Source organism: Halyomorpha halys, unplaced genomic scaffold, assembly GCF_000696795.3.
Source record: "Halyomorpha halys isolate HHAL.00 unplaced genomic scaffold, Hhal_1.1 Scaffold56.1, whole genome shotgun sequence".
NCBI classification, from domain to species: Eukaryota; Metazoa; Arthropoda; class Insecta; order Hemiptera; family Pentatomidae; genus Halyomorpha; species Halyomorpha halys.
Genome location: NW_027115012.1, coordinates 79007 through 92976, shown reverse-complemented (window position 1 = coordinate 92976; position 13970 = coordinate 79007). Strand labels below are relative to the sequence as shown.

General features: G+C 27.7%; 1 protein-coding gene across 1 annotated transcript; it reads left to right on the top strand.

Annotated features, from left to right (window-relative positions):
- Nucleotides 1–3891: 3891 nt before the first annotated feature.
- Nucleotides 3892–13517, top strand: LOC136796935 (transcription factor 15-like). Its single transcript, XM_067052114.1, has 4 exons — nt 3892–3977; nt 5953–6083; nt 10056–10153; nt 13326–13517. Exons 1-4 carry the CDS (start codon nt 3892–3894, stop codon nt 13413–13415), a joined length of 405 nt encoding a protein of 134 aa, XP_066908215.1. The 3' UTR covers nt 13416–13517.
- Nucleotides 13518–13970: the final 453 nt, after the last annotated feature.

Sequence of the window (13970 nt, the reverse complement as noted above, 5' to 3'; positions counted from 1 at the left end):
AAGTTACATATTTTTAGGCGTATCTGTGTCTGGAATATTCCAGCAACTTTTTCAATAAAGTTGTCTAAATTGAAATTAAAACAATAGTTTCCTTTATTTCTGATGATAACAATAAAATACACTTTCGCTGAATTTGAAGGCAATAAAAATTATTGAATACGTCCCGGTAATATGAAATAAATAAAAATCGTCCCCCATTGGAAATTGTAATATTATTATATTAAACATATTATTTTGATATAAATTACATATGAGACTTAAATTAGTTAAATGAAGAAACATTGAAAAAGTGGACACAATTATAAAATGGCATGAACCCTCTTAGTACAAGAGCCTGGAAGAAAAAAAGGCAGTTATCTCACCCCAATTTTTGATTACTTTAATGAAAGCTATATATAGTTACTAGTCAAAATTGATGAGTCTGCCAAGTATAGGTAAAGGGAATAAAAAATGGCGGCTGTTTCAAAGCGATAAAAAAATCTAATTTTTCATTCGGAGCTCTATATCTTAAAAAGTAGGAACAACACTAGAAAATCTAAGAGAACATTATTCAAAGAAGAATAAATTTGCTGAAATATTAGCCCTAAAAGAAATATAAACGTCCAATAGTTATCTAGATATAGCTTTTTAAAAAGCAAAATTTCTTAAAAATCTACTGAAAGATTAGTAGTTTGTTAATTTATTTTGAGAAAATAATATCTCAGGAACTATGTGACGTACAGATGTCTATTAGCACTCAAATTAAAGCTAGTTTAATGGACTATAAAGACGTTTTTCATCTTTAACTTCGTAGGAATAGTAGTTTTCATGATATTTGCTAAAATAAATTGATTTATAGTGGTTCGGACAATAAATTTGATTTATGAAAAACTTTATTTCAGAAACCATTGGACGTACTGATGTCTGCCAGTACTAAAATTAAAGCTACTTAAATTTACTATAAAATAGTTAATTATGTTTATCTTTGTAGGAGTAGTAGTTTTTATGATATTTGACAAAATAAATTCACAAAATGTTAATTTCTAGTTGTTCATATAAAATGTTGGATTTTTAAAAATATAAATCTTTAGATCCATAAGACGCAGATATGTCTACCAACACTCAAAATAAAGAAAATTTAACTAACTATAAAGTAGTTTATGACACTTATCTTCGTAGGGGTAGTAGTTTTTATGATATTCACATATGAATATAAATGTGGCAAATGAAAATTTGTCCGAACAACTATAAATCAATTTATTTTAGCAAATTTCATGTAAACTATTACTCCTACGAAGATAAACATCATAAAATACTTTATAGCTCATTAAACTAGCTTTAATTTTAGTGCTAATAGACATCTGTACGTCAAATGGTTTTTTAGATATACATTTTTCAAAATAAATTCACTAACTACTGATCTTTTAGTACACCCCATACAACATTTTTATGTAATGTTGCTTTTTAAAAAGGTATATCTCGAAAACTATTTAACGGAAATAACTCTATTAGGGCTCATACTATAGCAAATTTACTCTTTTTGAAATAATGTACCCTTTTTTCTAGTATTATTGGTAGTTTTTAAGATACAGAGCTTCGAATCAAAAATTAGTGTTTTTTAAGGTTTGAAACAGCCGTCATTTTTTATTCCCCTACCTATACTTGGCAGACTCATAAATTTTGACTATTAATTATACATAGTGTTCATTAAAGTAATCAAAAATTGGGGTGAGATAACTGCCTTTTTTTCTTCCAGGCTCTTGCACTATAGGGACAGCAGGGGTAGGTGGGAAAAACTTTACAGCAGCCATTTGTATATTAATTGTGCCAGAATCTAACTTTTTAAATTATTTTCAGAGGCTAATAGAAATTTTAAAATAATTTTCCAACAACAAATTTATAACTAATACTGACATGAGAAATTACTCTTAAGTTCTGAAGATGGAGATTAGTGTTCTAGAACTGTATTTGCTACTGAAAATTACTATTAACTACCAAGACTAATATATTATTTTTTAATAAATAAAGATAATGTTCTATATTATAGTAAGATAGTCCAGGGTCCTTTTTCATAATGAAAGCTAATAGTATTAGTTCAAATATCAATTATAGAAACGTGTTAACTGAACTAATACTTATATTTTTTCATAATAGGGAGGACTATTAGGGATATTACAGGAGTTAAAAAGTACTAAAATACAAGTTACTATTGTACAAGTCAGTGTAATTGTATTAAGTTAAATCGACAAGACTAACAGTATTAGTTTGTACCTTATTGAAACACGGCCCAGGTGGTAGTCAATAAAGGTAATCAACGTGTCGCCCCACTTTACAGAGCTTTGTCAAAGCTAAATAAAACAAGATACAAATATTGCAAAATGTGACAATAAAATTATAATACACACACAATGAAAGTAAGAAATCATATAAACAATGTTTAAAAGAAAGAAAAAAATTAAGTGAAGAAAATATAAATGTAGTGGAATAGGAACAGTCAGGTGTGACAAAATATAAAATATAGAACTAGAGTAATAAATAGCAGAACAATACTTATTAGAAATAGTAATACAGTTTCTAACAAGTATTTTTGTATTCTTTCTTATTCTCATTAAAAATATATTATAATTTTCTTGTCACATCTTACAATGTTTATATCTTTTTTCCATTTAGCCCTGATGAAACCCTGAAAAATAGGCCGAAATATTAGTTACCATTAAATAGTTTTTTTTACTATTTTATACTTTTATTGACCGCCACCCGGACTATCTTCCTACAATCTACTTCATTCATCTTCTTCCAATAATATTCTATAATATATCAATGATATATAATATTCTAAATTAGATGACCATTAATTTCAATTGACACATCATGACGTCCTAAAATAAATTTTTTTTAAAATTTAAAATACTTTTTATTTATTGATAGATATTACAATCTGCCACACAGTTGTGGGTGTAGTGATAAATGATCTAATACACACTAAAATAAAATAAAATAAATAAATGAATGAAAAAAAAAAACTCTCCTAAAAAATTAAAATAAGTAAATTTATTTTTATCTGTTAATTTCCATATTTTTCTACGATTACTTTTTAAAAAAAGGTATCACTTTTCTAGAATATACATTATTTCAAAAAAATTATTCTGCAACTATCTTCATAAATGATCTTCAATTAACCTGGGAGAGGTGTAGCTCTGAGCATTTTTCTCATATTGGGAAATAAACGTCTATATTTTTCTAGTATTTTATCTGTTTTGTTTATACTTTAGTCTACATTCCTTTGATGTTGCTATTTCTAATTTTTTATGTTACTCCCTTTTTTACCTCTCCACTTATAATCAGTTAAGTTTTATTCTGGCCTCCTTGCAAGACTGAGCGTTTCTCTCACCGATACACTCCTAATGTAACATCCTTTTTTACTCTCTCGAGCATTTTCCTAACCTCTTACACTTCCAGAATTTATTTTTTTAAATCAAGAGCTGAGGCAAGAAGATCGTAGATCATGTACATAATCTGGATTCCTCAGCCCCTAATAAAAGAGCTACAATTTAAAATGTCAGATTACAATTACTTTGAAAATAATCGTAAAGATTTTTGTCATCATCACATCCAATTATATATAAAAAAAATAGTACAAATCATCGACCATGAGATAAATGCTCATGGGACATCCCTCTTAGGGGACAAAAAAGAAGGGCACTCCTGCAGTTAACAAAAAACTTTGGATCGTAAAATGACTTAAATAACTAATTTTCACTATAGCTATATTTTCTTTGAAATATTAAACAGTAATTATATTACTTGTTTACAAATTGAATATTAAATTAATGCAAAAAGTTATAAGTAATCTATTTATATTATTCCTGTAGCCTGTAGCATTATGATCATGAATGATTTGTAATTATAGGTATGAACAGTTGTAGTAGGAGGTATACTGGAGATATTGGCAAGCAGAGGAATCAAGCTAATGCTAGAGAGCGTTGTAGAACAATGAGGTAAAATAATGAACTATAATAATTTTTATAATGTAATGTATTGTAGGAAGATAATTCATCATATTTTAGTATAACATGCAGATGTTAGAAAAAAATAGAGATTCACCATTTATCATGATTCAGCCCTGATGAAAATCCTGCAAATTGAAAAAACAAAGTATATCTATTTTTTTTTATTTTTTTTTCTCAAAATCTCAAATCAACTCGAGTTACTTTCAATAACAATTGATGAAGATCTAAATATAACATAAGAAAATTACAATAAGCCTTTTGAATTAGTTAAAATATATTTATTAACTTATTAACATACATAAAAACTCATCTAATATATATGATGCTAGATTATAATGTTATGATACAGGCTTGCAGAGAAACTATCAGTTGGTAGCACACTCATAACATTTCTACATTAGAAGTTCTTGAGGCCATCTTCTTTTCAGGTGTCTTCGAGAATCATCAGGAATGGAGGAGGAAGTATAGTTAGAAACTAGTGGGTTTGGGTGATTAGGGAGTTTATAATGGAAGGGATGATATCAGGTTTGGGCTAGATAGGTTAAATATGGAACATTGAGGTCTTTATGGATGATTTTATTTGTGACAAAGTAAGCAGCATTGAGGATTTTACCAAAGATTTTACAAACTATTGGAATTGGATATTAGAAGAATTTGAAGGTTTAGTGGAGCCCCAAAGCCTCAACTCCATATGTCCTGATAGGCCTTATTACAGTCATGTAGATCAGTCTGGAAGTTTAGACTGTTTGTCTAGTAAATTATCTTAAATTAAAGTATTTTTTTCTTTTAACATTACTAATTTGATTAAAAACTATCAAATATGCAGTGACTCTCACTTACGTGATGGTTATTACTTATTTTGAAATTGTATTTTATTTCTCTTATTTAGCTTTAAATATTTTCCTTAATTTTTATGAAAGGCTTAATAATTAGAAAACTCTTAAGGAATCATATAGGAAAAATAGTAACATAATAAAAAAAAAAACTAAAAAAAAACAGCAAATATAAATTATCAATGAACTATTCTAGAAAGACTATTAAGTTCTTCATGGATGATTTTGTGATAAAGTAAGGAGTATTGGGGCTTTTTATATACGCAAGGAATTTGAAGGTTTAATAGAACCCCAAAGCTCAACTATGTATGTTCAGATAGGCCTTATAGTCATGTAGATCAGTCTTTTGTAATGGATTGGAAATTTAGACTATTTGTCTAGTAAGTGTTGTAATAGTCGGAATCAAAGCACAGATTACTGTCTTTTCAGACCTGTATGAGGATTCTAAGCTTGTCGTTTGTTCCAGATGTAGTCCAAGGTACTAGATCTGTTCAACAGAAGAGTTAAAATATATTACTTGGATTGATCAAATAGATCTATTTATTTTATAGATATAACATACTACAAATGTTATCTCATCTGAAAGAAAAATTCTGGAAAATTCTTTCAAATATCTCTAGAATGATTTACAGATTTTTTTATAAATTTGTTTTGGACTTACAAGGTATAATAGCTTAAGCGACATTTTGCATTTTACTTTAAATGAAACTTTTCACTTTAAATAAAAATTATAATAGACTAAAAAAATATAACATAAAATAAATAAGAAAAATAGTTAAAGAAATCAAATATGCGGAAAAGTTTTGGAGAAAATGAGGGGTAATAAGAATAAATAAATATCAAATAAAAACAAAAAGAGATTCAAGGAATATGGTCCGAGTGCAGTCAAAAAAACTCAAATAGTAGAATATACTATTTTATTGAGCCAACGTTTCGCCCCACAATTTATCAAAATAGCCCTGACGAAGCCCTGCAACGTGGGGCGAAACGTTGGCTCAATAAAATAGTATAATTCTACTATTTGAGATTTTTTGACTGCACCCGGACCATATTCCTTTCATCTTTACATACGGTCAATCAATAATCTTCCAAAAAAAGATTCCTTTTTATTATTTTTTTTTTTGTTTCAGTGTCAATTCAGCATTTACTCTCCTTAGATCTTTGATACCTACAGAACCAGCAGACCGAAAGTTATCTAAGATTGAAACACTTCGGCTAGCTTCAAGCTATATCGCACACCTTGCTTCACAGTTAATTGCTGGTAAAAAGCATTATTAAAATTATCTTTTTTAAGTGACCATGAAAACTTTTGATTACACCAATTCAATTTAACCTATACTTTTACATATTTCCACTATAAATTATAATACAATTTAGATAATAAAGAAATCAATTATCATCAAATATCAAAATAATATATAATTGGACAAAGAAAATTGTTCATGCTATTTATATCAGTAATAATATGAGACAGCTCAGATATTACAACATTTATTCATCGGAGGATGAATACCTACCAAAAGGCAATATGACTAATCAACAAGTGATAAACTGTTACAAAATGTATAATTTTTTTAAAAAAATTAAAATAAGATAAAAATAATATGAAGTAATATTACTACATAAAGATTAATATTTTTTTTCTTTTTTTTTTGTCAGCTTGCTCTTTAATTTGGTAGAAATAAATATGATTTAGAAAAAAAAATGATATATACAGAAAGGTCACATTAATAATTTATTTTTATTTTTTTTACATTTATTCAATGAAATTTGGCATCACTTTTTTATGTAGTACAAATATACATATATATTACTTATGGCAATATAATAAAAACAGGAGATTATAGTACCAAGGACCCGGGTTTTATTCCGGCTCTTATTATTTATAGATAATTATTTATTCTGTTACTACAGACGAGTCAATCCTGTGGGTTTGGGAGTCCACCAGAACCCACCCAGCCTCAAAAAGTGGTTACTCTCAATAAGGGATAAATCTGGTGGTTGAGTGTGATTCTGACCTTATCACCTCCTTGAACAACCATTGGCTTAATAACAATACTTCCTTACAGTACTGCACCCCTGACCCTCCATGGGTTATACAGTACAGATTTGTTTTATAAAAAGAATAGATTTATTGTATAAAGGAAAAAACATAATAGAATAAAATAAAAAGTTGTTAAAATGACATAACAAAAAAAAAATTTCCAATATTTATACAACAAAGGTTTTCTACTTTAAAATTATACCTTTTACAATTATTTATGATGAACTAAATTTAAAAAACAGATTGAATTTATTAGTTATTTAAAATACATAAATTCTTTCACAGAATAAGATTCTTTGCTTATGTAATAAATGTACTAAAACTCTCCATATAGTTGACGAAGTCATAGTAAAGTCAACTAATAATTCAGCCTACTCTGAAAAAAAGACATCTTTAAGCCTCAATGCCATCATTATCTCATTCCACGAACTTGATTAGATGCACTATTTCTATAATTTTACATATATCCCTAAGCAGAGATGGGCAAAAGATAGCTATAGCTCAAATTGCCATGGATACGACCCTTATTCACGAATGAATCATTGATAAATAAATATCGTATCCATAGCAATTTTAGCTATTAGTTTCAACTATAACTAATTACTGAACTGCACAACATTTTGTCGGTTGTCATATTGATAGATTAGTTGCTCGTGGTGTTTGGTTTGTGCTCTTTTGTTTTGGACGTTATTTAACTCTAATAAAAAAAAAAGAGAAAAAAATAAAGGAATGATAAAAAATAAGGTAGGAAACGAGGAACGAATGAGGTAGAGGAAAGATAATCTGACAAAGCTGTTGGAGATTTTATTATCTTTGAAAGATTACAAAGTTACAAAACAAGTTGTCGAGAAAATATGCTTTAAGCTCCTCTGATTTTTTTTTTTTAACATATAACATGAACTTTAAAATAGTCTGCTCACAATGTTATAATTTTAACATCTAGAATGTTAAAACGTTTTACATTAAACCCGTCATCAGTCGCTAGATTGATTTTAACACGGGTGGCCGTGTGTGAGACTTTTTCTCACATTTTTTAATTAAAGCTCTTGATCACATTTTTTAAAATGTATAATTTTTATTTAGATAAGGTTTATTTAAGCATATAAAAAAAAATTATTTTGATACAAGAGTAAACTAGTTTAAAAATTCAAAAAGAAAACATAATTATAAAATTGTGATAAACACAAAATGATATTTTGAGACAGACAAAGTTATAAAAATTATCAAAATAAAGATATATCATATAATAAGAACATAACACTAATCTTAAAAGAAAAAAATGCTCAGTTTGAAGAAATGTCTTGTGCACAACTGGTACAAGTGAACGCCGTATGATTGGGACATATCGGTCTTGCACTGCTGGCAATGCTTTTTTGTTTTTTTATTCGCTCTACTGGAACAGAGCACAAAATCATAATAATAGTGGGCGTGGCGCAGCAATGTAGTGAAAACATGAAAATACCACCCTAATATACACTTATAGTATCAAAATACAATTCAAAGTAAATAATACATTCCTAATGAAGTTCTGCCTCTTCAAAACTACGTTACCCTAGTTCTGCTAATTTTTTCCTTGGGAAACAAAAACAAACAAAACATTTTTATGGATTAAATACACTTGAGGCACATGAGAAAAATCCTAACAACTTGAATATTTTTATTGCAGCCTCAGTCGTGCATGATATAATCTCTCATGAAAAGGGTATATTGTCAGAGAAAGAGCGCTGGACGCTTACTCAGAGTTGCTAGAGTGCATATGAAATATGTAACCATTTCATTAGCTACATATATTTTCTTTCTCTTATTTTTATTTTTTATTTTTTTTTTATTTCCATAATTTTAATTTTTAAATTATTAATAAATTAAAATACTCATATTCGTTTGAATTATATAACTTCAAATTTTTATTTTATTTCCTTAATTATGTTACTTTTACTTACTTATTCAATTATCTATATATACATTTTATTTTCCCCTTTTTTCATCACTTTATTTTTATTAATGTAATTCTGTACAATTATTTACTATATGATATTCTGTTTATATTTTTTGTATTCGTTGGTTGTTATCTTGTTCTTTGTTCTTAGACCTGATAAAAGCAAGAAATTCTGGCCGAAATGTTGGCACTATTAAATAAGTCATTTTAACTTATTTGTGTTATATTCTGACCGAGCCCCCCAACCATCTTCTCCTCATATATATTATCCATGATCAACTATCTTCTCAGATACATACATACAAAAATTACTATTATCACATTAATATAAACACAAATACATGCATAAATATGATCTAAATTACAAACATAAATTGAAATTTTAATCATATATGCGGAATATAAACCAACAGAAAATAACTTATGTATATGGATAATAACTTATATATTATTAACTCCTTAAAAGATTGTTTTCTTTTTTTTTGTCCTCCAATTTATTGATCTTTATTAAACTAAACATTGTATAATATAACTAAATATATATAGTTTATTTACAGATTAGCTTTGTTTTACCTGAAAATATTTTAAGGAAGGATAGGAAAAAGGAGGTCTGCTGTGTACAGAGGTAGCATTGTGGGGTTTAGCACCTTTTTATTTATTCTCGAGTGGGGAGGGACCACGCTGCTGGCCTTAATAAAAAATAAAATAACCTTATAAATAAAAATCTTCAGTCTCATTTCATATAGACAATTTCAAGGATTTTTTTTTTAATAATCCAATTGCAGAGTTGGGCAACTATGAAACTAATAGCTAAAATTGCCATGGATACGATATTTATTTATCAATGGTTCATTCATGAATAAGGGTCGTAACCATGGCAATATTAGCTATTATTTTCAATTATAGCTAAACTTTGCCCATCTCTGAGAACAAGTGCATTCACTAAGATTCTTAATTTTTGAAGGTTTCCTTGGATCTCTTTTAACATAAATTTAGCTTCTTTTTTTTTCAAATTTAAACAAAAGTTCCATGTCACAACATTGGCACCATCTGTTCGATAAGGATTCAAACTAGAGATTGTTGGCCATATGTTTATTTTTAAGATATTTAGGAGGTTCTAAATAAGAAATAAGGATATTGCACCAAACCTTGCAGTTATTTTTTTTTAATAAACAATACCAATTTATATTATATTATAAATTAATAATAATTATCTGTCTTTGTATTTTTATTATATTAATTGTTCTTTACAGGACCAGTTGACCAGCCATGCTTACTTCTTCAGACTAATTTTTACACAGCAGAGAACCAGCCAATTTGTACATTTTGTTTGTCTATGAAGAAAAAAATGGTAAATGATTTTCTTTCATTAAAAACTACTTTACAGATGTCATTAAAGGTAATAAATTTTATATATTTTTTTCGGTTTGCTCTATAGACCTTGTAGATCTTTGACCGCCCAAAGCAGCCTTCCCCACAGCCGTCTGTCTTGGGTTACTGCTTTCCAGGTTAGCCATTTTTGGCTTCCCACATGGTCTCTTGCCAACTGTACTGGCAATAATTAATGTGTAGAGGCGTCCTGATGGATTGCTTCGAGCCACATGTCCTACCCCTCTTAACCTCCTAGCCTTCATATCATGGAGTATTGACTTACCAGTTTCGGCAAGCAGTTCACTGTTAGTTCTTTTACTCCATATGTTAAGGCTCTGATCCCAGATTGCTCCTGTAATTGTACAGAGTACTTTCCATAAAAATCTTTGGGATTTTAGTATTCTTAACAGAAAGAAGGCTTTGTGGCTGTTCGCTCTTAAATTTTATATTTTCTAATAAATTTTATAATATTAATCCTGATATAAATGTTTTGTTTTTTTAATTTTGATGATTAAATGAATACTTACACAAAGAATAATTTTTTTAATTATGAGAGATAGTTGACCATAGATGACGTACGAGGAGAAGTTGGTTGGGGGTGTGGTCAAAATAATTTTTTTATTGTATAGCTTTAAAAAGAAATGAAATATATTGCTTAGTTACAAAAATTAGATGAGTAAAGTTCTCTTCACTTCACTTCATTACTTTACTTAGATGTAATTTATTTTTTAATTATGAGCTAATCATAATTTTGATAAACTATCTTAATCTAAATGTTATAATTAAAAATAAAGTTAAATAAAACAAAATATTGGCCAACTTTAAGTAAAAATATATGTTAGAAACTTTATAAGTTGATCAATGTTCGAAGATAATCATGTTATCGAATAGCAATTATTTATTGATTCCTACATTTTTTTTTAAGTTTATGCCAAAAGTATATGTCTACATTAAACATGCATAAGCAGTGGTGATATTCAGAGGGTTTGCGCTGAATTGGTTGAAAACTTAGTAAAAATGTTCAAAGATTTCTGAACCTAGTCAAATAAACGTAAGCTTTCTCAGTATTTTGGTTTCTTTTAAAAAATATGTCTTATAACACACTAAACTAAAGCCTTATGTCATTCCTAGTTTCCAAGAGAATGTATAAAATATTTTTGAAAAAATATTTTCTGTGAGAGTAATTGTTTTAAATATCACCACTGTCCGGAAGAAAAGAAGCAAAACAGAAATTATTAGATTTTTTTATCAGTTGGAGTCAAAAAATCTTCCATTGAAATGTTTGTATCATTTTACAAATTTTACATTATCTGTATACAATGTCTTGGGTCCATTGCTCTGTCATCAGGCAAACTCATTATTCATTTTTTAAATAAATTTAATTGCATTTATGATATAGCAATTATTCTTCTTCTTATTAATCCACATTTAAAATACAATAATATATATTGTTGTCAACTATGTTAAAATACAAATAACTTGTTTAAAATAAGGAGAATTTCCTTAAACTTCATTTTAATATTCTTTCTTAGGTTAATCTGATCATTATTAGAGATTTTTAGAAGCAGCTTTAAAGACTTAGGTGAAGTTTTTTAATTGAATAAATACAAAAAATAGTTAAGGATCTATTAACCTCCTACTCACAAGTTGTGTCTTTATAGGTTCTATCGGTGATAGGAGTTAACTTTATTTTTTACTATGTTCCACTAAAAGTGTATTATTTTATATGGTTTTTATATCAATGCTCCATTGAAAGAGCTATTTTAATTTTTATTAATTTTACCTAAACATGTCAAATTTTATTTTTAAAAAAATTCAAAGATTTTCTTAAAGTTTTGACTGACAGTAAAAGTAACAAGAATTAAAATGTAACTGACAGGTACTTTTGATTTTCAATAATTATATTGTATCCCTCTTATTATTTCAATTTTTATTTATGTTACCCTTTAAACAAGTTTAAATTATCTCTTGTATTTTTGTTTCAATTTTAGCTCTTTTGAAGGCCGATATTATTGGGTTGAAACTTTACCATATACAATAAAACATAAACCGAGTCTTAATTATTTATTTATAAACAGGCAACAAACAATTTTCAACAGTTACTATTATTTTGTAATATAAAAGTTTGGCTACTAGATTAGTGCTTGGAAGAATATTTGTATTGAATAACTTACTTTAAATAAATACATAAGTTAAAAAAAATAATAAAGATTTGTACCACTACAACCCATGACGGGTCAGGGGTTCAGTACTTTGAAAGAAAGTACTAGTTACTAGACCAGCGGTTGTGTAAGGAGGTGATCACGCTCGACCACCAGATTTTTACACAATTAAGAGTACCCAATTTAAGAGACTGGGTGGACCCCAGGAGGGCTTCAAGAACCCACAGGAGTTGGTTGAACTCACGGCTACAGTGTAACTGAAAACAATTTAGATAAGTTTCTTTAAATAAATAGTATTTAGAGCTTACATCTTTGCAAAAATTTCACTTGATAAAAGAAATTCTTGAAGATCATGGGGAAACATTAAAAACATAATCGTAATTGTAAATATAATATAATTATGTGATTAATATAATTGGCATTAAAATATATTGTACATTTATTCCTGAAATTAGTGCATGAATTCATTTTTCATGCCATATGATAGATAAATAACCGTCTCTCATATTATAACCCTGACTTCAACAACACCAACAACAGTGATAAATACCAGTGATGTTTGGAGTCATTTAATTTAATCCCAATAAAGAAGTAAACATAAAAATACAAAGTGATGCACTGATGGCACATTGAAATATTTGGCTAAAAACACTTCAGCAATCTAATTGTTAGCATTTATTTTACAATCTTACACTTATAAACTTATTTCATACCTTTAACCAATAAATGTTAACCTTATTTGATACATTTAACCAATTTAACCTTATTTTATACCTTTAAGTAAAGGTAACCTAATTTTAATTAGATAATAATAAACTTGATGATGGTTTGTATAGAGTTGTGTAACATAGTAAAATAAATGTCTACAATTAGTAATTTTAGACTGAATTTATTTAATATATAACACTTTATTTATTCCTAGTATGGGGCAAGTCTTGCAGTATTTAATAAACTAACACTATAATCTGATATTTTTATTTATATTTGCAGAAATCATCTTTCGACTCAAATATCTATCTAAAGGATGATGAAACAGGATGCACTACTCAGATTTACCAACAGAACATTTTAACCTTTTGAAGACAATAGTTCAACCAACAGAATAATCCTTAAATATTAACGGTATATGAATATTAGTGCTATGTAAATATTAATTGTTTATAAATATTGATATATCACAGACAAAACTATTTGATTATTTTCAAATTTTATAAAATACATAAATAAAATATGTATTGAATTTTTATTGTTTTTTATCATTTCATCAAGTATGTGGCTTAGAGCAACAACCAAACATTTCCATCTATAAATCTAACGGTTTCTAGATTTTTATTTTATAATGTCAGTCAAAGATTAAACTTTTATATATAAAAATAAATAATGCTTTCAGAAAAGCATGGTACTACTTTTTTTTATACCATAACTGCACATTGATTCTGACTTACAACATGTGTAAAGCTGATAGTCCAAGCTTCAAATTAATTAAAAATACTGATTTATATGATTATAATAAGGCCTTTTGGGATTTAAGTTAAGGTTAAAAAGTGGAGTTTTGAAGCTCTACTTAACCATTGAATTCCTCACATATCAAACCCTTACAATTTAAAATTCTTAATGCACCTTACTTTGTCAAAT

What these genes read in the sequence shown, in the direction of transcription:
- LOC136796935 (XM_067052114.1), top strand. Translation starts at nt 3,892, where the DNA reads ATGAACAGTTGTAGTAGGAGGTATACTGGAGATATTGGCAAGCAGAGG. An exon ending in TGCTTCACAGTTAATTGCTG is followed by an intron (nt 6,084 to 10,055) that starts GTAAAAAGCATT and finishes TGTTCTTTACAG; the next exon opens with GACCAGTTGACCAGCCATGC. An exon ending in TGTCTATGAAGAAAAAAATG is followed by an intron (nt 10,154 to 13,325) that starts GTAAATGATTTT and finishes TTATATTTGCAG; the next exon opens with AAATCATCTTTCGACTCAAA.